This window comes from Miniopterus schreibersii (assembly GCF_964146895.1).
Source record: "Miniopterus schreibersii genome assembly, chromosome: 11".
Taxonomy (NCBI): Eukaryota; Metazoa; Chordata; class Mammalia; order Chiroptera; family Miniopteridae; genus Miniopterus; species Miniopterus schreibersii.
In genome coordinates, this window is record NC_138111.1 from 17,043,777 (window position 1) to 17,066,133 (window position 22,357).

Consider the following 22,357-nt stretch of genomic DNA (forward strand, 5'->3'; position numbering starts at 1 on the left):
GCCAAGGACTGGAAGTGACTTAGTTCAGGTGGTTTATATAACTCCAGAGGCACATCCGCACAGGACTCCTGCCTCCCAGCTGGAAGCTTTTCACCAAGGACTCCACCTTTTATGCAAAGTGTGCTCCTTCTTTGTACTTGCACCAATCCTTTAGGATCGTGTTGCGCTCCCAGGTGCAACTTGGGTTTCAAAGTAGCTAAGTGCCGGTACCATTCAAAGCCAAGGAAATAGGCCTCTAAAGGTCTCACCTGCTGAAACAGACCATAAGCACATGAGAGGGGGCTGGGGAAGAGCGACGCCAACTCAGTCCAGATTTCAGCACAAACTTCATGTCCCGGGAGAAGGCTGCCCTGGCGTCTCCAAGGTCAGGTCTGCCTACCTGAGCTCTCCTTCGTAGCACTTAGCACCCTTCGCTGTGATCATGTACATTCTTTGTGGAATATTTGGCTATTTGTTACCCTGTAAGTTTCCTGAGGACAAGATCCATGTCAATTTTTGTTCCCCTTTCTAAATTCCCAGTGTCCTGGCACATAATAGGCACCTGAAAGTGTTTGTTGACTTTGGGTGGTGGGCACTCAATGCAATATACAGACCGCGTATCATAGAAATGTACACTCCAAACCTGTATGATCCTATTAACCAATGTCACCTCAATAAATTAAAAGAAATATTTGTTAAATAAAAAAGTGGATAAATAAATAAATGCATGACTGAAGCACCAGGCAAATCATCCCTATGGGGCAGATGCACCCCATATATGGTGTGATTCTAGGGTGCCCTCAAGAGTCTACACTCAGACACACAAAGGGCCAGAAATCCCCACCAGGAAAGTCAAACAAACATCTATTTGGTGAAGGCTTTGGGGCACCGAAGGGGGGGGCGGGAAGAGACGCAAAAGGTGAGCCAGCAGTTTTCAAAGGATGCTTTCAATTCCCCGGCCAGTCCGTGTGTGTTTTCCTCTACAAAGTGTTTCCAATTACTGTGGCACTCTCGGTATCTGGATCCATCTCCAGTGAATTCCTCTGCAGCTCCTGCCAGACATATGGGATCAATCAGGGCTTGGGCGCTGGTGCGCTTGCTGCGGGAATGTTGACAGCCTGACAGACGCGGGGTTCTGGTGTCATGGAATCTCCGAGCCTTGGGCTTGATCCCGGGAGGAGAACGCGAGGGGGAGGAGAGAGAGGGAGGCAGAGACGGAGGCAGGCGAGCGGAGGGAGCGGGAGACGGAGCGAGGAGGGAGAGGGAAGCGGGAGATTTTTCTTGACTGCCCCCTTCCCTTCAAACATTTTATAGGCTTCGGGGAGAGAAAGGAGGAGGGGAGAGGGAAGAAAAAAGACGAGGAGGGTGGTAAAGAGGCCGTTCCCTCCCCCAGTCCCCGCGCAGCCGGAGGAGTCTGGATTGTGTCCCCAGTGTCAGATGAAAGGGCGCTAAGGCTCCCGGCCGCCCCGCGCCCGAGCCGCGCACGCCCTCCAGGAGCCTGGCCGCCGAGCGTCTCCGCGCCGGGGCGGTCCCTGCGCTCCGGAGCAGCCGCTGGGTCTCCAGCGCGATGTGGCCGCACCTGGCCCTTTGTTGCTGGGGTCTGGCGCTCGTTTCGGGCTGGGCGACCTTTCAGCATCCGTCCCCGTCGCGCAATTTCAGTTTCCGCCTGTTCCCCGAGGCCGCGCCGGGGCCCCCGGGGAGGTTGCCCGCGCCGCCCGCGCCCAGCGAGGACGCGCCCGAGAGCAAAGTGGAGCGGCTGGGCCAGGCGTTCCGGCGGCGCGTGCGGCGGCTGCGGGAGCTCAGCGGGCGCCTGGAGCTCGTCTTCCTGGTGGACGAGTCGTCCAGCGTGGGCCAAGCCAACTTCCTCAGCGAGCTCAAGTTCGTCCGCAAGCTGCTGTCCGACTTCCCCGTGGTACCCACGGCCACGCGCGTGGCCATCGTGACCTTCTCGTCCAAGAACAACGTGGTGCCGCGCGTCGACTACATCTCTTCCCGCCGCGCGCACCAGCACAAGTGCGCGCTGCTCAGCCGCGAGATCCCTGCCATCACCTACCGCGGCGGTGGCACCTACACCAAGGGCGCCTTCCAGCAAGCTGCGGTAAGGCACCCGCCCCTCCGCGCCCTGCCCTCGCTCCCGCGCTCCCCACCTCCCGGGGCCTTCCTACCCACCACCCAGCTCTAAGCCAGAGTTTCACCTTGGGCAAGCCACCCCCCCGTCCCCCTGTCCCCACGTCTAGTGTTCCCATGCACAAAATCAGCCATTCCACCTTCCTATTGTGGTGGGGGTCCTCGGGCTTACCTAGACGGCAGGTTCCTCACATGGTCATCTTTGAGCACCCGCTTAGGAAGGTGTCTTTAAGATGCTGTCCTGGTGCACACTTGTAAGAACAGACCGGGTTCAGCCTGGAACAGGTGAGTGCGTTTTACGAAGTGTCCCTAAAGAGCGGAGGTGGCATGACCCGAGTTACCCCAGTTCTCTCATAGGGTTCCTGTGCTTTCAGTATGCGGTTCACTGCACGCCCTCCGCGCCCTTCACAAGATTTTTAGCATCTGGAAGGGGAAGTCAGTTTCAGATGATGAGCTGTTACAAAATCGAACTTTTTATGATTACAAAGTAGTACATACTCAGTTGTAGAAAATTTGGAGCGTATAGAAGTGTCTGACACATAATAGCAAGCCAATGCTTATGGCAACAATGAGACGGAAAGGAGGAAAAGAAACATACTATAATCCCGTCACCCCTAAACAGCCACTGTTTACATGGTGTTGAACATTTGCCCAGTATGCACATCTGTACATGCTTCCACATTGGTGCCTGGCCATGCTGTAGCCTGCATTTTCCATTTGTTATGTCATGAAATGATCTACATTATACTATGTATCTGATACAGATAGTCCGTATCTCTATTAGTTTCGTATCATTCATTTGGATACCTGTGTCATAGTTTATTTTACCTGTCACCTTCGTCAGACACAGTTTTTTAATTAAGTTATAATAAACACGCAGATTTTTGGACCCCTTTGATTACTTCTTTAGGAAGAATTTTTATAAAGTTTCTGCACAAAAGGATATGAAAATTTATGATTTTCTCGATACACATTGCTAGTTCTCCCTTGGAGGGCCGTATACATTTACGTCCCCACCAGCAAAGCACCACAGCAGTAAGTTTGCCACGTGGTCACCAATACAACATATACTATTGTTTTTAATATCTTTGCCAATTTGATAGGTGGATAGAGGTACCATTTTAGCAAATTCAATTTTTATTTTTTTTTTAGTTTTGTTGAGGATGAACATTTTTTTAGTATCTTTACTGGGCATTTGTGCTTTTCCTGCTCATACATTTTGCCTGTTTTGCAATGATGGCACATTTTTTTCTTAATGATTTGTAAAAGCTCTTTACATAGTAAGACTGGTAACTCTTTTTTTGTATATGATGTACATGTTTTTCCAGTTCGCTGTCTTTCACGCTGGTTCATTGCAGTGTTGTTAGATGGATGATTTGAGTTTTTATTAATTTAAACCTACCAAACTTTGTCCTTAAGATCCTATATTTGCTTGTATTCTTAGGATGGCAGAGAAATTGTTTTCTGTTTAGCACTTTATGTCACCTGGAACTTATCTTGGTGTGTGGCATGACAAATATGTCTCATTTTATTTTTTATTAAATGGTTAACTGGCTGTCTCAGCACCATTTGTTTAATAGCCATTCATCCTTTTTGAGTTTAATTGAATAGCACTTTTACCACATGCTAAATACTTAGGGTATTTGATTTCTTCCTGGCTTTCTATTCATAGTTTACTATTTACCTATTATTTGGAAGCTTTGAAAATATGACTTAATTATTAAAACTGTATAGTATATTTAAAAATCTGGTAGTGAAAATTCTCTTTTTTTCTCATCTATTTTTTAAAAATCAACTCATGTATTTATTATTTAATATTAATTTTTAATTCATTTTCACATGCTCCAAATGAAACCAGGCAGAATTTTGATTTCAGTATAGAAGGTGTTAAATTAAGTTGCAGATCATTTACATTTTATAATAGTAGTCTTTCCAAGTCAAAAATATGGTATGTCCACTTTTAACCAGTTATTTTTATACCTTTCAGTAAAGTTATAGATTTCTAGTAATTAAGTCCTGCATATAGTTTCCAAATTAGACCTAAATATATTCTATTCAATACTGCTGTTATGAATGGCACCTTTTCAAATTAAATTTTAAACAATTACCCTTGTATAGAAACATTGATTTATTTTATTTTTTTTTTAACTATGTTTTCTGTATCTGGATGCTTGTTGAAGTCTCTGGTTCATTTTTTTCTTTTCAAATATATTTTATAATGAAACTAAATGTTTATTGTATAAAGTAATCAGAAACAGTTTCTGTAAGTACACTTTAATATTTGGAACCTACCCTTCTTGACTCTTCAGCAGTTGTCTGGTTTATAGGTATGTTTTTTGTACATGTACACCTATCGTGCAAAAGTAATATTTACCCCCAAAAGGACTGCACTGTACTTTGTCTTTTGTAACTTGAATTTCTATTCCACCATATTTTCAGCCTTTTTTCCATAATAAGAAATACGCTTCTACTTTATCATTTTTGCATAGTCACACAGAATTCCAGTGTAGATTGTGCCTTTATTTTTTGTCAGGTAATTACTGATTATTACATATTTAGGCAGTTATAAACAATACCGTGTGACTAAATCTTTGCCCACATCCCTAATAATTCCCTTAATGCAAATTTCTAAAGTGGTAGGTATTATTGCATCAAAGAGTATGCCCATTTTTTAAGGGCTCTGGTATATTTGCCAAGTTGCTCTGCAGAAAATTGGTACCAAATTGTACTCCTAGGATCAGTACCTGAGATGCAGTTAAAACAGGTTAGTATCATTTGAATATGCCTCCCAAATTTATATGTGAAAAGTTGAGTCCTATTTTTTAAAATCCTCATCTGAGGACATGCTTAAAGAGAAGAAGGGAGAGAAACATCTATCAGTTGCCTTCTGTATGCGCCCCAATTGGGAATCGAACCTGCAACCCAGCTATGTGCCCTGACTGGGGATTAAATCCGCCACCTTTCGGTGTACGGTAGGATGTTCCAGCCAACTGAGCCACTCCAGGGGGCAGTTGAGTCCCATTTTAAATTGCCTTTCTTTATTAGTGAGGCTGAATACTTTTTTCATATATTATTGGCCATATAGAACTCTTCTTTTCTGGGTATTCATTAAAATATTTTGGGACTATTATCCATTTTTTACTTGAGAGTGGTTCTTTTTCTTATTGATTTGCAAATGCTCTTTAAATCTTTGCCATACCAGCCCTCGGCTGCTACGTATGAGGGAAATACTTTTTCTCGGCGTTTCACTTGCCTTTTAATTTTGTTTATGATAGCATCTATCCTTTTATCAACCCATGAATCCAATTTTCTTTTTATTTGTTCATTTCTGGTCTCTTACGAAGTTTGAAAGACTTGCCTTTAAGAGGAAATCAGCCCTGAAAGATGCTCTCTGTTTGTTGAAGTAGTTGCCGGGCAGGGTTCAGTTTTGCAGACCCAGTTCTCTGTGGGTTCCCAGTCCAAGTCCTCCTGAGGTCCCGGTGGCTGGCCTTCTTCCTGATGTCGCCGCCCACTCCATCAGGGAAGAGCGCTCTGCACGGGGGAAACTTGCCATACGCTAGCTGCTCTGTTTGCCTTGGCAGGTTTGTGGGGCCTCCGAGGGCTGTTGATCCAAAACAGTTAAATGGGTAAGGAGTCAAGTACTCACTGCTCGCCTCAGCACCTACTCTGTCTTCAGTTTCCTCCTTCCAAATATCACATCCTGTCTTGGAAAGTGGACTTGCCAGCAAGGTTCCCAGTGCCTTTCTCTCTGGATCCATTTGTAATCCAACATGCGAGGACTTCTCAAAAGCTTGTCTTCACTGGATTTCCCCTTGATTTTATTTTTCTTCTCTCACTTTGGTTGGGTTCTGAACAGATGCAGCTGGACCCAGCCCCTGTCCAACCTGGAAGTTGACATGTCTGTATTGGAACTTTTCCAAACCTCTGTTAAGCTTTCTTAGGAATAATTAAACTATACTTGGAGAAAATTGATAGAAGATGACCAGTGTTTGGAAATGGCATTGGTAGAAGTTTGAATGTGGGTTTTTCCATGGAGATCAGGCAAGCATGTTTCATCCCAAAATTAGTTTGAAAATGGTAAGCTATAGACCTAGCTTGGGTTTGGATGTGAAACTTATATATCATGGAAGTGAGGCAGTTCATCAGATTCCCATGTATGAGCAGAATGGTAGCATTGGAACTGATTGTGATCTGGCCTTTACGTGAAAGTGAAAATCATAGGGACATTTTTGAGGTTATTAATTACTTTCCCCAGAAAAATTAGTTTTTCAAATCTTTTCCATTTGAAACTCAATGCCACCTCAATTACACACAGATACAGGCACAGGCAGACAAATATACAGACACATAAAAATATACATAGACACACGCTTGCAGTACATAGTACCCATCACGATTCAGACACCTTACTCCCCTTATGTAAGATCTCAGGATGTAGAGTTCCCTTTACTAGTGTGAAATTTGGTGTTAACTTTCAGCACATATGAGAGACTGAAGAAAAATGATAACTGTGTTGCTTTATTTTTTTATTTAGTGTTGGAATTATACAACTGGGTGGGGAGTATATGTGTGGACATTATGATCACACTTTATTTGAACGATAAACTGCAGTGTGGACCTTTTCTTTTTAGACACCACCCCCAGCACTCATCAAATAGTGCAAAGACTAAAGAATAAATCCGTAGTCAGCACACATTGTTTTCCCCCCAGAGACACAATCAATAGAATGGGGGAAAGATTTAGCACCCAGAACTTAATTACATGAAAAACTTCTACAAAGTTAACAGAAAGTTCTTCAGCTTTTCCTTTCCAGGGAATGGGTGTTTCGTAATGACCTTTCTTCTTGGTTTTTCTCCTGCCGTGGATTTATAAATAGCCTTTCCTAAACAGCACACTTTATATTGGACACTATGAGAGCAAGACTCTCCATCTCCTAGTCTTTGACGTCAAAATAAAATCAGAGCCCCTCACTCCCACCTCACTTCGGCTAAATAGCTTTTAAACAAAGCATGAAGCTTCCTATGAAAAAAATTCTGCTTTCTTCATTGTTCTGCAGTTCCAGAAATAAAATCTTCTGGTGGGGAATATGCTGTCTCACCAAAAATCTTACCTAAAGAGGGCCAGAAGACCTGGAATAGGTAGGCAAAAGCTCTTCCTAGCTTCAAGGAAAGAGCATCATTGTATATGTCCATACTGGCTCATGATCACATCTTTACCTGGACAGTGCTCTGCTCTCAGAGCTTCATGGGAAAAAAGTATCTGCTTTTAAGATTTTTAATAAAACCTCTAAATGTGTGAGATGCCACTAGATTAAAACCTTGATGAATATAATTAGGGCCATTTTCTTTTCAGACAAGAAACTGATAGTAGCTTTTGCAGAGGTCTCTTTGATGGCCCAAATGCTGAAGGAAAGCTTGGGTTCTCCCTTCCAAAAGGTAAGAGTTGGGGGACCCCTACCATCTGCAGTGGATTCAGCTGTTCCAAACTCAGAGCAGGATTCAGATGTCAAGAATTGCTCACTGTTGTGGGAGCTAAGTTCCTTTTTGATGCTGAAAAGATGTATTTCTAAATGTGCCTCTGGAAACATTCTCCTTTTGTGCTGCTTAAACTTTTAAACACTTCTCATATTGCTTTGGTCTTATGTAGAAACTTCTTTTGTAATCCCATCAGAACCTTAGAAATGTGAATGGATGAATGAATCATCAGTGCACAAAATAGATCCAGACCTCATGTATATTTCCCGGGCAAAAATGGGAATTCTCAAATATTGGAGTCAAATTCACTATGGGAGGGGGAATTCTCAAATATTGGAGTCAAATTTCTTTTTAGTCTGGCATTTACATATGTTTCATTTATTAGTTTTGTCATCCCCAGCATATAAGACACTATGGAATGTGATAAGTACATACGCCCATTTCTACTGTTAAGGACACTTACTGTTGGCTGTCAGTGTCTTATGTTTGGTTGAGATTCATCATGAGAGTACTTGGTCAAAGACTGTGTATGTTTAGACACAGAAAGAGGGTAGACTGCTCTGTCCTACTTCACCTTTGTGGTCAAAGGACGGGAAAGTCACCCCAGTGTCCTTGTGTTGCCAATGTGCTCAGAGAGGATTTCTCTTAACAGTGGCCATGAAGTAGAATTGTTAAATATGTTTATTTTTGACCCAGATATACCTTTAATTTTTGAAGAGATGTATGATCTACAAAAGCACTTTTATATTATGATTTCATAGAATTTGTTTTACAGAAAAGCCATAGATACTTGGAGAGGTTAGGTAACTAAATGCTAATCACAGAGCTGAGTAAATGCCAAAGATAGAGTCAGTACAGTCTCCTGACTCCTCAGCTGGTCCTTCTCCTTCCCTCCCCCATTCTCCATCCACACCCAGTTTTTCCTATACTACCTCCTTGCTTTGAGTTGTATCAAAGCCAGGGGGAATTAGGAGATTTCATTTCCTGAGAAGTGTTACCTAAAATATATAGCTAAATAGTCAAACCCAGAGAACAAAAATCATGGTTTTAGGGCCATTTTCATCCCATGGGTACATTTCAATTGGCTTTCAATGTATGTATGTAGGTATATATATCATGTGTGTATTTTAAAATATATAAGTACATTCAACATATTTTTAAATTTTGGCAGACATTGTAACATCAGGAGATAGCATGTTTTTGAAATCTGAGTTTTTGGCTTACTCCATAAATTGGAATATGTAGCAATCCTGGGCGTGATTTCTCTCATTTCATCAGCATCCCCACCTGGCACTTGGAACTTCATCATGTGTCCTTGACTGCTAGTCCATGGTCTAACCTGGACCAATCACTGATTGGCAGAGCCTGAGATGGTATAATTTCTTCTAGTTTGTCTTCTGAGCTTCCTTTTTAAAAAAAATCTTGTTCAAAATATTACAGATGTCCCTTTTTCTCCCCAGTGACCCATTCCACCCATCCCACCCCCCTCCCCAGTCCCTCTCCTCACCACTGTCCGTGTCCTTGGGTTGTGCATATATGCATATAAATTCTTTGGTTACTCTCTCCCCCTCTACCCACCTGCCCTCCTCCATCCCTCTGACATTCGTCAGTCTGATCTATGCTTCCATGTCATTGAATCTATTCTGTTCATCAGTTTATTAAGTTCCACATTTAAGTGAGATCATGTGATGTTTGTCTTTCTCTGCCTGGCTTATTTCACTTAGCATAATATTCTCCAGGTCCATCCATACTGTCCCAAAGGGTACGAGATTCCTCTTCTTTACAGCTGCGTAGTATTCCATGGTGTAAATGTCCCACAGCTTTTGATCCACTCATTTACTGACGGACACTTGGGCTGTTTCCAGATCTTAGCTATTGTAAATTGCTCTGCTATGAACATAGGGGTGCATATATTCTTTCTGATTGGTGTTTTAGGTTTCTTAGGCTATATTCCAAGAAGTGGGATCACTGGGTCAAAAGGCAGCTCCATTTTTAATTTTTTGAGGAACCTCCATACTGTTTTCCATAGTGGCTGCACCAGTCTGCATTCCCACCAGCAGTGCACTAGGTTCCCCTTTCTCCACACCCTCGCCAGCACATGTTATTTGTTGATGGCAGCCATTCTGACAGGTGTGAAGTGATACCTCATTGTGGTTTTAATTTGCATCTCTGATGATTAGCGACATTGAGCATTTTCTCGTATGTCTCTTGGCTATATGTATGTCCTCTTTGGAGAAGTGTCTATTCAGGTCCTTTGCCCATTTTTCAATTGGATTGTTTGTCTTCCTCTTGCTGAGTAGTGTGAGTTCTTTGTACACTTTGGAAATTAGCCCCTTATCAGCTACATCCTTGGCAAATATGTTTTCCCAGACCGAGGGGTTCCTTTGTATTTTGAGGCTGTTTTCTTTTGCTGTGCAGAATGAGCTTCCTTTTTAACCCAGTGAATTAGCTAGGACTAGGTTTAACTGAATGTAGTAGAAAAATCTAAAGCACCACTGGCTTCAACACAATGAATACTTACTTCTCTCTCAAATTGTCTTGACTAGAAAATTCAGAGCTAATATGTCAGCTTGAAGTGACTGGTCTCCAGCATAATAATCTTTTTACATCTCGGGTTTTGTCTCAAATATTCATGAGAACTTTTGCACTCTATTGCACAGTACAGCTCTGCTTTAGGAAGTCAAGTGATGCTTTAGTTTATCCTCAGGAAACCGAAATGAAACAATTTCAGTCTTTCTTGTCGAATACCAGGTGGTGTAGCATTGGGTCCTCCAGGAAGTGGGAAATTGTGCTGGCTTGAAATCACTGACCCTCCCAGGCCACGGGACTCACCCCAGCTGTCCCTGTTTCTCTCCTAGTGTCACACTGGCTCTTGAGAATCCAGAGTCACGTAGAAAACTGCACACAGATGGTAGTGGCTGTTTCACTGCTTGCCAAGCTACCTGTGGGTATTCACTGAGGAGAGGAGCCTGGACAGCCGGCCAAGAGGAGACAGAGCAGGGGCCTGAGGCCGCGGGTGGTGGAAGGCACTGATGCCATCACCTTGCCGAGAGGTCAGCAGAGGTGGCTTCCTCTGCACTGGCCCCCTGCTGTGTCATCCTCTCACACTTTCCCTGGTTATCCTTATCAGAGAACATTCGCAGGGGAAAAATGTCCAACCCACTAATTTTATCATGTGTAAATGAAATAATTGCCTCAAAGGACTCATTTCTACCATTAATTCTTCTCTAGCATTCTCGCTTCATTTCCCGGTGTGACTTTTGTACTTGGCAGTAAGAGGCAGCCTGCTTGCCTGCTGCTGTGGACAGAGGGGTCCAGGCACGCTCAGATGTGCTGATAGTGTATTTTGGTATCAGCTATCTTTCAACTTGGCTCACTCATTTTGACTTAAACCATTTGAGTGATATCTGCAAATAAGGCCTCATTCAAATCTAATTTTCTAGGCTTTACCTTTCCAGACGAATCTAAAATGGACTTTGAAAGATATTAAGCAATTTTTATTTGTGTTTTTCACAGTGTTGTTTCCAGCCAAGATTTCTCTCCTTTTAGTCACAATTTCCTTCAAAATATGCCTGCTTGGCTTTTAATCATTGCTCCTAAAGTGATGGTTTCAGGCAGTTATTGTTGGAATTTCCTAGCAATAAAGATACCAAAATTTAGGCTGTTTGTATCTAATCAGCAGTTAAAATGTGCATTTTAAATGCTCATCTGCAGCAGGATGTTCTGTGTGACTTTCCCTGTTGTCCCAGATTTGGCCCCAGAACCCGTGGCTAAAACTGAGAAGCGCTGAGTAGTGCCCGTTTAAAGAGAGCCGTTGACAATTGAGACTGTGCGTTCCTGCGAGGTCACGGATACTGGGCAGAACAGGCCATTCAAAGTCAATCACCACACGCCCCTCCCAGCACCCTAGTCTAGTTCATACCACCTCCTATCTGGGGAGTGAGAGATGGACACAGACACAGAGCAGACGTGGGGATCTGTGGGGAGAGCCGTGTGCATCCTGAAAGGCGAATCCCTCCGGAACCTCTAGGAGAGCTTTCTCCTTCCAGCAGCTAAGCGATGGGGAGACCAGCTGTCTCGATACTGTTTGGCAGTTTACTTGGGTGGAAGCCTGATTTGCCCCTGTGCCTGTTTAATGGGGATGAAGCCAGCCAAAGACAGGACCAATGTCTCAGTTTGGATTCGGCCAGAAGCAGAGCTTGAGGATTCAAGTACAAGTAGCTTATACGGGAGGTGATCCCAGTAAACACTGAGAGGACAGACAAGAACCAACCGCAGGAAAGGTAACTGGTATTTAATCCCGCTGGGGAAGACGGGAAACCAGTCTAGAATTCAAGCTTTAGGATTATGACAACTGAGAGGGATTTGGGATTATTTAGAAACCAGCTCCCATCAATCACTGTTGAGAGTTGCTCCCTGGGGGGCGTCCATTCTGTCACTCTCACCTCCCCTGCAAGTAGACAGAGTGTTCTCTAGGCACCAAAGAAAGCCCCCAGGCAAAGAGACCCAGGTGCTGGGATATGGGGCTTGGGGGCAGGGACAGTGTCTGCTGTTGCAGGCCGGAGGTGGGCCTCAGAGCAAGAGCCTGCACTACCAGCCTTTGGCAGAGCAAGGATGTGTGGCTTTTCCGTGGGTGAAGGGGAACCATGGGAAGTAACTGGGATTTGTTGTCCACTAAGCAGGACGACTCCAGTAGTAAGAAGTTGGGTGTACTACTGGTCATGGGATCTGAGAAAGGTGGCGAATTCTCCAGAGAACACAGGTGGCCCACAAACACACAAAGCACCAGCGACTTTCCCCCTATTTCCTTTCACTTTTTGCTCTTCTGAAGTGTTCTTTCTCTTACAGCTTCAAGGCGTAGGACCCGATATCAGAATTTAGTAGGTAGAAGTAGCTGAAGTCCCAGCAGTGTTGTCCTTTCAGAAATTTTGCAGAATAATCTGTAATCATGTATTTGATATTTTCCCAAAGTGTGGGGAGGTACTATAGAGAAATAGTTAATTAGATAGGGAAATTACAAGGAAGTGGCACATAGCTCTTTCGCAGCACTTATTGTTTAGGTGACGTCTGCCTCCCCTCTGCTTGTTGAGCACAGAGCTCAAATCTTACTTGACTTTATATTTGCTACAAGACCTAGGAAACAGTATTCATTATAACTTTAGAGTTCCCGAAAAGATATATGTTTAATATATTTAGTGGGTTTTTTTTAGTATAGCCTTGTGCTTCTCTGATTTGTTTTCTAACTAAAACATGGATCGTTATGACATCTTAAAGGAACATTCAGTGAATGCCTGACTTTCTAAATGATAGATCTCACAGGGGTGAATAGTAATTCACCTTCAAACCACTTATTCCAGGGAGCAATATAAAGTGTGAATTCCTACCTTTTTTGCCCTAAATCTGGTCAAGGAAGCAAACCCCACACCAGCTCTGGAGAGAAAGCCTTCCAGTGGGTTCAGAGAGCATCTGCAGGCATCTGTTTTGAACAATGTCCCATCTCCATATTGCTGTCCCCACTGCCCTTTGCTCCTGTAATGTTATCTTCCCAACAGCACAGCTTCAAGTAGATCTTGTTCTGGTCCTCTGCCCAGGACATTATCACCCCCTTCTTGGCTCAGGTAGAGTTGCGTGGTTACAGGTCGCATTTTCCCCAACCCCCTGTCCTATCACGTCAGCCCCCTCCCAGATGAAGACTTCCTTTAATTCACAGCTCGGAATGAAATGTTGGTTTTATTGCAATTGGTTTATTCACTTGACAGGCATATTCTAGCAACATGTTAAGAGTTCCTTTTACTAATCTCGATAATGGTAATGAGTAATTACTACTTGCCAGGTACCTCTCTAAGCACTTTCCCTAAATTAATTCATTAAATCTTTGCAACAGAAAAACTTGCTTAGTTAGGTTATTGCTATTACCCTCAAAGTACAGATGAGGAAACTGAGGCACAAAGAATGTAAGTAATTTGACCAAAGTTATACTGCTGGCAAGTCAAATTACAAGAATTCAAATTCAGACAGTCTGGGCCAAAGTCTAAATTCTTAACCACCATGAAATACTGCCTCTGTGCTAATAGATCTTGTTAGACGATCTAGTAGATGCAAGACCCACTGATACAGTCTCACCAGTGAAGTTCACTGAAAAGATATGAGCAATATGAGAGGGCAGCCATGAGGGTGACTTGGGTATGTGGATGACCAAGAAGGTCAAGTGTACCAACACAGGACTAAGACTTTTGGAAACTGTCATTTGAATGGACACTCTCTAAGGCACCTGATAATCCCAAGTGATCACCCTGATCTCTCACCCCCTTTATCCCAATCAGTCTGGAGAATTACCTCTCAGATGCCATTTTATGCAGTATAATTCCATTGGCTGGCATCGCCCATCTCATGTACCTTAACAGATGTATCTACCAATCATTGCAGATACCAAGCCACTGAAGCAGTAGGAGATCATATCTTTTACTTGCCACACATCTGTCCTCATTTATCTGTTTTCTGAATTCTTAGATTCCTCTAATCCAAGGTCAGTACTCAACCTCAGACCCGTTATTAAAATAAAAATATGACTCAAGCAAAATCAATTTTTCTAGTCTAGGTACATCTAGTCCCTATCTTAAAATATCAGCATAAGCTTGAGTTTATAAATTTATATGCCAAACCTCTGTACAAAACTTGGTCTTCCACCTTACTTCAATTTATCCTAGTCTGGGATATCAGTGTTCACCTGCATCAGAATATTCCTCTTTTTCCCATATGCCATCCCATTTCACAGAAGAAAACATCTTCTTTATGAGTATTTTAGTAGGTTTTTTAGGTAAAAAACCCACAAAACTCTTTTTAGCAACCAGTTCTATGATCATTAATGCTTAGAAAAATATTTCTTAAGGTACTCGAGGTAATGAACTAGATTTATTTAATATCCAACACATATTTAAGAAACACTGTCACTGTTCTAAGTGCAAGCATGTAATTAAATTTTAAGAATTGGTTAAGCCATCAGAGACTATATTATACTTGAAATCAACATCTTTGATGACATATGTAAATACTACTAGAGTCATTGATAATTTGCGCATATACATATGATAAATACATATGATAAATAATCTATGCACACTCAACCATTAATCATTTGAGGTTAAAAGATATGAAATGCAAAATTTTTTGCTCTATGATGGTAATTGATGTAGTCATTCACACAATCTAAAATACAAAATAAGAAAAGAAAAACCAGATAAACTCCAAATCTCATTTATTTGGAATGCTAATAAATGCCACAATTAAATGTGGTGTTTGTAAATTTACAATAACTCTAAGAAATAAAATACACAATAAGTTCATGAACTTAAAATCTGCCCTCAACACTCACACATTTGTGAGTGCATTGGATTTGAAATACATCTGGCTTTTTGGAGAGTTTTAGAGTTGCATTGTTGCTGAAGCCCAAATATTTGCAATATAATAATTAGATTCTCGGTGTCTTGCATATATCCTAAACTCCTGCTAAACTTTTTCTTCATAGTTACTCTTAAAATACCTGGTAAAAAGAAATCATTTCTTTATTAACAGCTTTGAATCATAAGTGACATTAATATTATTATAGTTGCATTCTCCTAATCACTACACTATGTTTCCTGGCATTTGGCACTGTTTTGGAAGCACAATTTGACCTGATAAATTTCCAGAACAGTTTTCTGCTGGATAAGTCTAGGCATAGCATTAAATTCTTTCTTTTCTTTGTAGCTCTTTTCTCCTGTAGTCCATGTCAGTCAACAACCACTTTCACTGAGAACAATACCCATTCCCTTCCTAAATTACTTGCGCCACCCATGGAGTTGTCCCTTTCTGTTTGGATTGAGGTGGCAATGCAGACGTTGAGATGGATCATTTATATTTTTTCTCCTGGGAATCTGGACTGGGGCAAAAAGAGCTCTGAGAGGGCAGTTTGGGTTTTGGGGTGTGTGTGACTGTGTTTTGCCAGTAGGTAGGGCATATAGAGTTGCAGCTGCACAGAGAAGCAGGGAACTCCCGTCAGTGTAAGGAGCGAATGAAGCTGCGCAGACAGAAGCTGAGAGAAGGAAACGTGCCAGGCTGGAAGGAGCAGAGCTGTGTTCCTGTGGTTTGGTCGTCCCTATTTCAGTCCCTCTTGAAGCTCAGTTCTCTCTGCTCTTTGAGAGATATTCCTATATGCTTCCAAAATATCCCCCACTTCGATTGAGCTAATTAAGTAGATATCCAATCCTTGCTGACAACCAACTATGGTTAAAACATCTTTACAAATTTTTATCTTGAAACTGTGTAAATACCTTTCATTCAAGTGTAACCATTAAAAGCCTTACTAAATTCCATCTGCAAGTGTTTGTCTAAAAATAATTTTTGCTTTTTTTTTCTTGTTATGGAAATAATATATCCATTAGCAGTTTTAGATAAAACAAGAAAATATAATAAAATATAATAACAATCACAGTTTTTATCTTACTCCTTTTATGTATGCGTGAGCGCATATGTAATTTTAATATGTAAATATATAGTAAAAGCATTTTATATAATTTTAATTTTAAAACTGAATAATGAAATCTTTTCATACAACCAAATTCTAAAGTTACCTTTCACGTATGTTTTATCCCAAAGATACACCACAATTGAGTTTTTAAATCTCCTATTACTGGCGGTTCTTCAAAAACTTTGGAGCTAAAGTATTTATCCCTGAGCATAATGCATTCTCAACACCTCTCAGTATTTCCTTTCTTTTTGATTTCCCTCCATCTGAAATTTGAGTAATTTTTCATTACTCCTTTTTTTTTTTTTTAATTTTCTTTATTGTTGAGAGTATTACAGGTGTCCCATTTTCCCCCCCAATTGACCCCCTCCTCTTCGTTCCCACCCCTCCCCAGGCCTTCACCCCATTATTAACTGTGTCCATGGGTTATGCATATATGCACATAACTTCTTTGGTTAATCTCTTCCCACCCTCCACCCCCTTCCCTCTTTCCTCTGAAATATGATTGTCTGTTGCATGCGTCAGTGTCTCTGGATCTATTTAGTTCATCAGATTCTTTTGTTCATTAGCTTCTTGTTAAAGAAGACCCTTCAGCTTTTCCTGTAGTGCTGGTCTGGTGGTGATGAACTCCTTTAGCTTTTCCTTGTCTGAGAAGCTCTTTATCTGACCCTCAGTTCTAAATGATAGCTTTGCTGGGTAGAGCAATCTTGGTTGTAGTTCCATGTTTTTCATCACTTTGAATATTTCTTGCCACTCCCTTCTGGCCTGCAAAGTTTCTGTTGAATCAGCTGACAGTCATATGGGTGCTCCCTTGTAGGTAACTAACTGCTTTTCTCTTGCTGCTTTTAAGATTCTCTCTTTGTCTTGAACCTTTGGCATTTTAATTATGATGTGTCTCTCTGTGGGCCTCTTTGGGTTCCTCTTGTTTGGGACCCTCTGTGCTTCCTGGACTTGTAAGTCTGTTTCTTTCCCCAGGTAGGGGAAGTTTTCTGTAATTATTTTTTCAAATAGGTTTTCAATTTCTTGGTCTCTTTCTTCCCCTTCTGGCTTCCCAATAATACAAATGTTGGGCCTCTTGAAGTTGTCCCAGAGGCTCCTTATACTATTTTCATATTTCTGGCTTCTTTTTTCTTTTTGCTCTTCTGGTTGGGTGTTTTTTGTTTCCTCATGTTCCAAATTGCTGATTTGATTCTCAGCATCCTCTACTCTACTGTTGATTCCATGTAAGTTATTCTTCATTTCCTGTAGCCTTCATTTCAAATTGGTACTTTATTATGTTATCGATTTTCTCAGTTATTTCCCTAGTAGTATGCTTAAACATCCTTATAAACAAAATTCTGAACTCTGTATGTTTTAGCTTTCTTGGATCTGTTTCATTTAGTTCCTCTTCTAGAGATTTCTTCTGTTCTTTCCTTTGTGACATGTTTCTTTGCCTCCACATTTTGACTGCTTCCAGGTGTTTGTTTCTATGTATTAGGTAGAGCTGCTATGTCTCCTGGAATTTGTAGGTGGCTTTGTGTAGTAGGTGTCTTGTAGGGTCCAGTGGCTCAGCCTCCCCAGTCACCTGAGCTGGGCCTTCTGGGTGCTCCCCTGCGTGGGCTGTGTGCACTGTCCTGTTGTAGTTGAGCCTTGGTTGCTGTTGGCATCACTGGGAGGAACTGACACCCAGGCCAATCAACTGTGAGGACCAGCTGCAGCTATAGCCGAAGAGCTGCTGTGCTGGAGACACCCCTATGGAGCAGGATTTACTTCAGTGGGGCTTTGGTGTTCACCAAGTGCGCCCCTTGAGTGTGTCACTAGTGGATGTGATAGGGTTTAATCCAGTGTGGTCCAGTCTGACCACCAGGTGCACTGTCTCTGGGGCCTCCCGGGAGGTGCAAAGTCAGCCTGTGCCAGTGCCTTGCCCTGGGCCACCCAGCATGAGCTACTCAGCAAACCGTAGTTGGCTGCTACTTGTGCTGGGTTTGGCGTTGTCCAGGAGGCCAAGCTATGAGCCAATGCTGGCTGTCGCTAGTGCCAGGCCTGGGGCCACTTATCAAGCCGTATGGGGCAGCTGCTGCTTGTTTGAGAGATTTTAGGAAAGTCCTAAGCATGAGGCTCCAGAGGCCACTTGCACAGAAAAGCCCCTGGAAATGGCCTGGATGAGCTGCAGGTGGGGAGGGGCGGGGCCTCCGGGAATCACAGGGCGGGGCCAACGGTGCCAGTCAGGTGCTGGCAACTCAAATATGGCGCCTGCCTTCGGGCTGTGTGCGGGGAGGACTCGCCACAGGAGCAATGGCCTCCGTCAGCCCTTCTGCCTGGGAGGAAGCCGCCCCTCCACCTCTTGCCCCGATCTCAGGCAGGTTAGTTCCTCCCCAAGTGTCCCGGGTCCTTTCAGGCTGCTGCCCGGCGCTGGGCTCAGAGGGAGCGTCTGAGTGCGTCCATGCGCGGGCCCTTTAAGAGGAGCTGCTGGGGCTCCCGCAGCCTCTGCGACCCTCAGGGACAGTCCCCCCTGGTTTCACAGCCCGGAGTTATGGGGACGTCTCTTCCCTGCCCTGGAGCCCTGGGCTGGGGGCCTCTGTGGGGCTGGGAGCCCTCCCTCCTCCGGGAAACCTCCACCGCTGAGATTCCCTCCCGGGTTTAACCCGCAGCACCGGGGGTGGGCCCGTGGCCGCGTCTCTGGGATTCAGCCCCGATCCGCCCGCGTCCCCGCCCCTCCTCCCGGTCTCGGTGCCGCTTCAGCTCCCTGGTTGCGGGGCTTCTGTGCAGCCAGATTTCAGGAGGCTCTGAGTGACGGTGGTTCTGTATCTTAGTTGTGATTTCGATGTGGTTGCGGGAGGCGGGCGCAGCGGTGACCTGCGCCGCCATCTTGTCCCTCCCTTCCTTACTCTTGCTTCTGCTTCTCACCTGGCTGTGTTGCCTCGACTCCCCCAGGCGCGATGGGGCGTCCCTGCCTCCCTCCCGAAGTTAGCAGCGAGAGGGCTGCCAGCATGATTTTGCCCACTGGGCCATGGTAGCTCTGTCGTTTAAGTATGTCTTTATTCTCTGCCTACGCCATTTATAAAATCATAAACTGGTGTCCATCTGAGATCGTTTTACTTCCTTTTTCCTTGGACCTCTTGATGTGAGGCGCATGCATGAAGTCTCACCTTTGACGTTATGGGCTAACTGCCCCCCGGTCATACCCTGTAGGCACTGAACATGGCAGCTGAAGTCATTTGATGCATTTACCCATAACAATCTTAATAATGGCAACTTTATTATCTTGTAGTACATTAGCAATCTAAGAGTGACACGTCAGTTAGCTCTCTCTAATTTTCATTTGGGTTCTGATGAATTGACCTTTAGCTGTCCGGATTTTCTTTGTTTCCTGTGTGTTTATGGGGTGGGGGATGGGACTTGGCATTATTGGAAATGTGTCTGGGCTTTTGCGTGTTTGTTCTGTTGTTTTTTTGTAGTCTGGATTAAGTCTGCTACTCAACTCCTGTGCACACCATTTCACAACGTGATGTACTGTCCCTATGGGTCCATTTCAGAATGATTTGTGTCCATGTTTAATAACTAAAGCACGTATGTGGGCGGAAAAACTCTGGGCATAAATCTGAGCTTAAGTTCTTTTTTGACCCTCTGACCCTGCTGTGACTTGGCTAGACTGTAATAAATAGCCGAAATGTTACTCGAGCCAACATTTTTTTCATTTTAGAATCTCTGTGTATGAAGCCTGAGTAAATACTTGAAATAAATGAGACATGCTAAGTGTGGTTGATTTGCTATTACAGCATTAGTAAGAATGCGTAGTTATGGCAGAGTACTCTTCCCAGTTGTACATTGGTCAGTGTCCTACTTTTTGCTTGTTTGTTTTTAGTTAATGTTTCCGTTGTATCATCAACTACAATAAGGAAAGGTCCCCAGCACAGTGCCTGGTATATAATAGAGACTCAATACAGATTTGGTGAGACAAGTTTAAATATAATATTTAAAAGAGTTTTCATAATTGCAGAACAGGATTCACTGTAACAACATGTTGGGCCTAGAATTTATTAGTTTATCCTGCATGTTGGACACATAGCTAGTGGAAATTAAGGCATTTATTCTTTCACCCACTATTTCAGAGTTGATTTTTGATCATCAATAGAGTGAAAATACAAGGGTCAATCCTTGCAGTATAGTATCTTGCAATCTAACCTGGGATATGGCCAGGTATATAAGCATTAACTGTAATTATGATGGGGTTAGTATAGTGTAGTGGGGGGTATTGGCGAGGGTTTAATATTTTCTGCACAGCAGAAGAATTTAGGATAGCTTCCAAGAGGAGATGAACTTTGATCTGGATTTTAAATAACTGGTAAAAAATGGGGGTAGACATATGGGGAGATGAGAAAGAGTTGTCAAGAATTTCCAGTCAGACCCTCTGGATTTTGACCTTATTTGCTGGGACACAGCTGAACACACCAAGAAGGTCAGAATCATTGGTAAATATGGGACCCGTTATGGTGCCTCCCTCAGGAAAATGGTGAAGAAAATTGAAATTAGCCAGCATGCCAAGTACACTTGCTCCTTCTTTGGCAAAACCAAGATGAAGAGACGAGCTGTGTGGTCTGGCACTGGGGCTCCTGCATGACAACAGTAGCCGGTGGTGCCTGAGCCAGCAGCCCCACATCCACCGTCCCAGTGGAGTGGGCCATCAGGAGACTGAAGGGACTGAAAGACCAGCAGAAGCTCCACAGTTTGACACATTGCTAGCCTATGATGAAGGGGCTAATTTACGTAGCAAAGTTACTTTGGTTTGTTAATTTTATTAATTAGACATTCTCTGATTTACATTGCATTAATTTTGCTTTCTCAAAAAAGATTGGAAATAAAATATAAAAAGAATTTCCAGGCAGAGCAAATATCAGGTAAGCTTGGTATATTCCAAAACCTCCAAATACCCTGGTGTAGCAAGACTATAGTGTAAGAGGTTGGGGAAATAGGCACAAGATTGAAGTGTGGTAAGGGGTATGGCTGAAGGTATTATTTAGAGAAGTAAAAGGTCATGTAAAGAAATTTAAACTGTATTTTGTTGACAAGAAAGTCATGGCAATTTATTTATTAAATATATCTTAATTGATTTCAGAGAGAGGAAGGGAGAGGGAGAGAGAAACGTCAATGATGAGATAGTCATCATTGATCGGCTCCCTCCTGCACCACCCGCACTGGGGATTGAGCCCACAACCTGGTCATGTGCCCTCACCTGGAATCGAACCTCGATCTCCTGGATCCTAGGTCGATGCTCAACCGCTGAGCCTTGCCAGCCATGCTATCATGGCAGTTTTAAAACACAATTGGCTCAATATTTCAGAAAGATAACTTTGATGGCAGGTCATACAATGGATTTGAATGAAGAGTAGCTTCAGGTAGAGATGTTTAAAGCAACCCTTATTTTCAGTAACCCCGACAGAAATACCTGAATGGAGGCTGGGGCAATAGGATTGTGAGGTTGGTAGGTAATTCCGAGGTGAAATTTTTAGATGGACTGCTAAAGGTGATCAGAAAAAAGGTATCATAGGTCACTCCTAGGTTGCAGACTTGCAAGACCTGGCTAGTAGGGATAGATTTGTGGCCATATTTGATTTATCTTGAAAACAGGAGGAGAGGATATGTTGAGTTTGAGAGCCCTATGGCACATTCAGGCAGAGGTGTCCACTGGGCCACTGGAACTTCACATTGTGTGTTTAAGAGTTGAACTTGGCTTAGATTTATGAAGAACAGAAGAATAGAGGAGAGGAGAAAGAGAAAACTTGGAAAAGATATAAAACTACATAATAAAAGTAAATAAAAGCCCTTAAATATACTACCAGGAGATAGTCAACATTTTGATGTATATACTATCAATCATACTTATACAAGCATGCACACACATGCAATACATTCACACATATATGTACACTAATGTGATAAAACTGTTTGGTATCTACTTTTAAATTTAATATTATTCAACAATATCATGGTAATGATGTTATATGACTGCCCTATGCTTTATTTAATCAGAAACCTATTGTTGGAATTTTATGTTGTTTCCCCTTTTCATTATTGGAAATTATTCTGGGATATGCATCCTTTTGATCATTTTCATGTGTCTCCATGGTTGTTTCCTTAAGATAACCTCAGATGTAGAATTTAAGCTCAAACTGTGTAAAATTTTTAAGGCTTTGGTCACTTTGTCATGCTGTGCTCCCAAATATAACCAGTCTAGGTGGCATTCCCAACAGAAGCATCTGTCTCACTAGATAGTTCACAATTAAAAAAAATTTTT

At 42.8% G+C, this 22,357-nt stretch overlaps 1 protein-coding gene and 1 pseudogene across 2 annotated transcripts in view; both read left to right on the forward strand.

Annotated features, from left to right (window-relative positions):
- Positions 1-1,173: 1,173 nt before the first annotated feature.
- SVEP1 (sushi, von Willebrand factor type A, EGF and pentraxin domain containing 1) overlaps positions 1,174-22,357 on the forward strand; it is a 128,282-nt gene continuing 107,098 nt past the window's right edge. Inside the window, exon 1 of the mRNA XM_081152103.1 lies at positions 1,174-2,077. Coding sequence (XP_081008229.1) covers positions 1,547-2,077 — 531 coding nt within the window. The 5' untranslated portion in view covers positions 1,174-1,546. The remainder of the gene's footprint in view (positions 2,078-22,357) is intronic.
- Positions 12,227-20,805, forward strand: LOC308564006 (large ribosomal subunit protein eL43 pseudogene; annotated as a pseudogene). The gene is made up of 2 exons: positions 12,227-12,317; positions 20,505-20,805. The product of its transcript is annotated as a large ribosomal subunit protein eL43 pseudogene (transcript).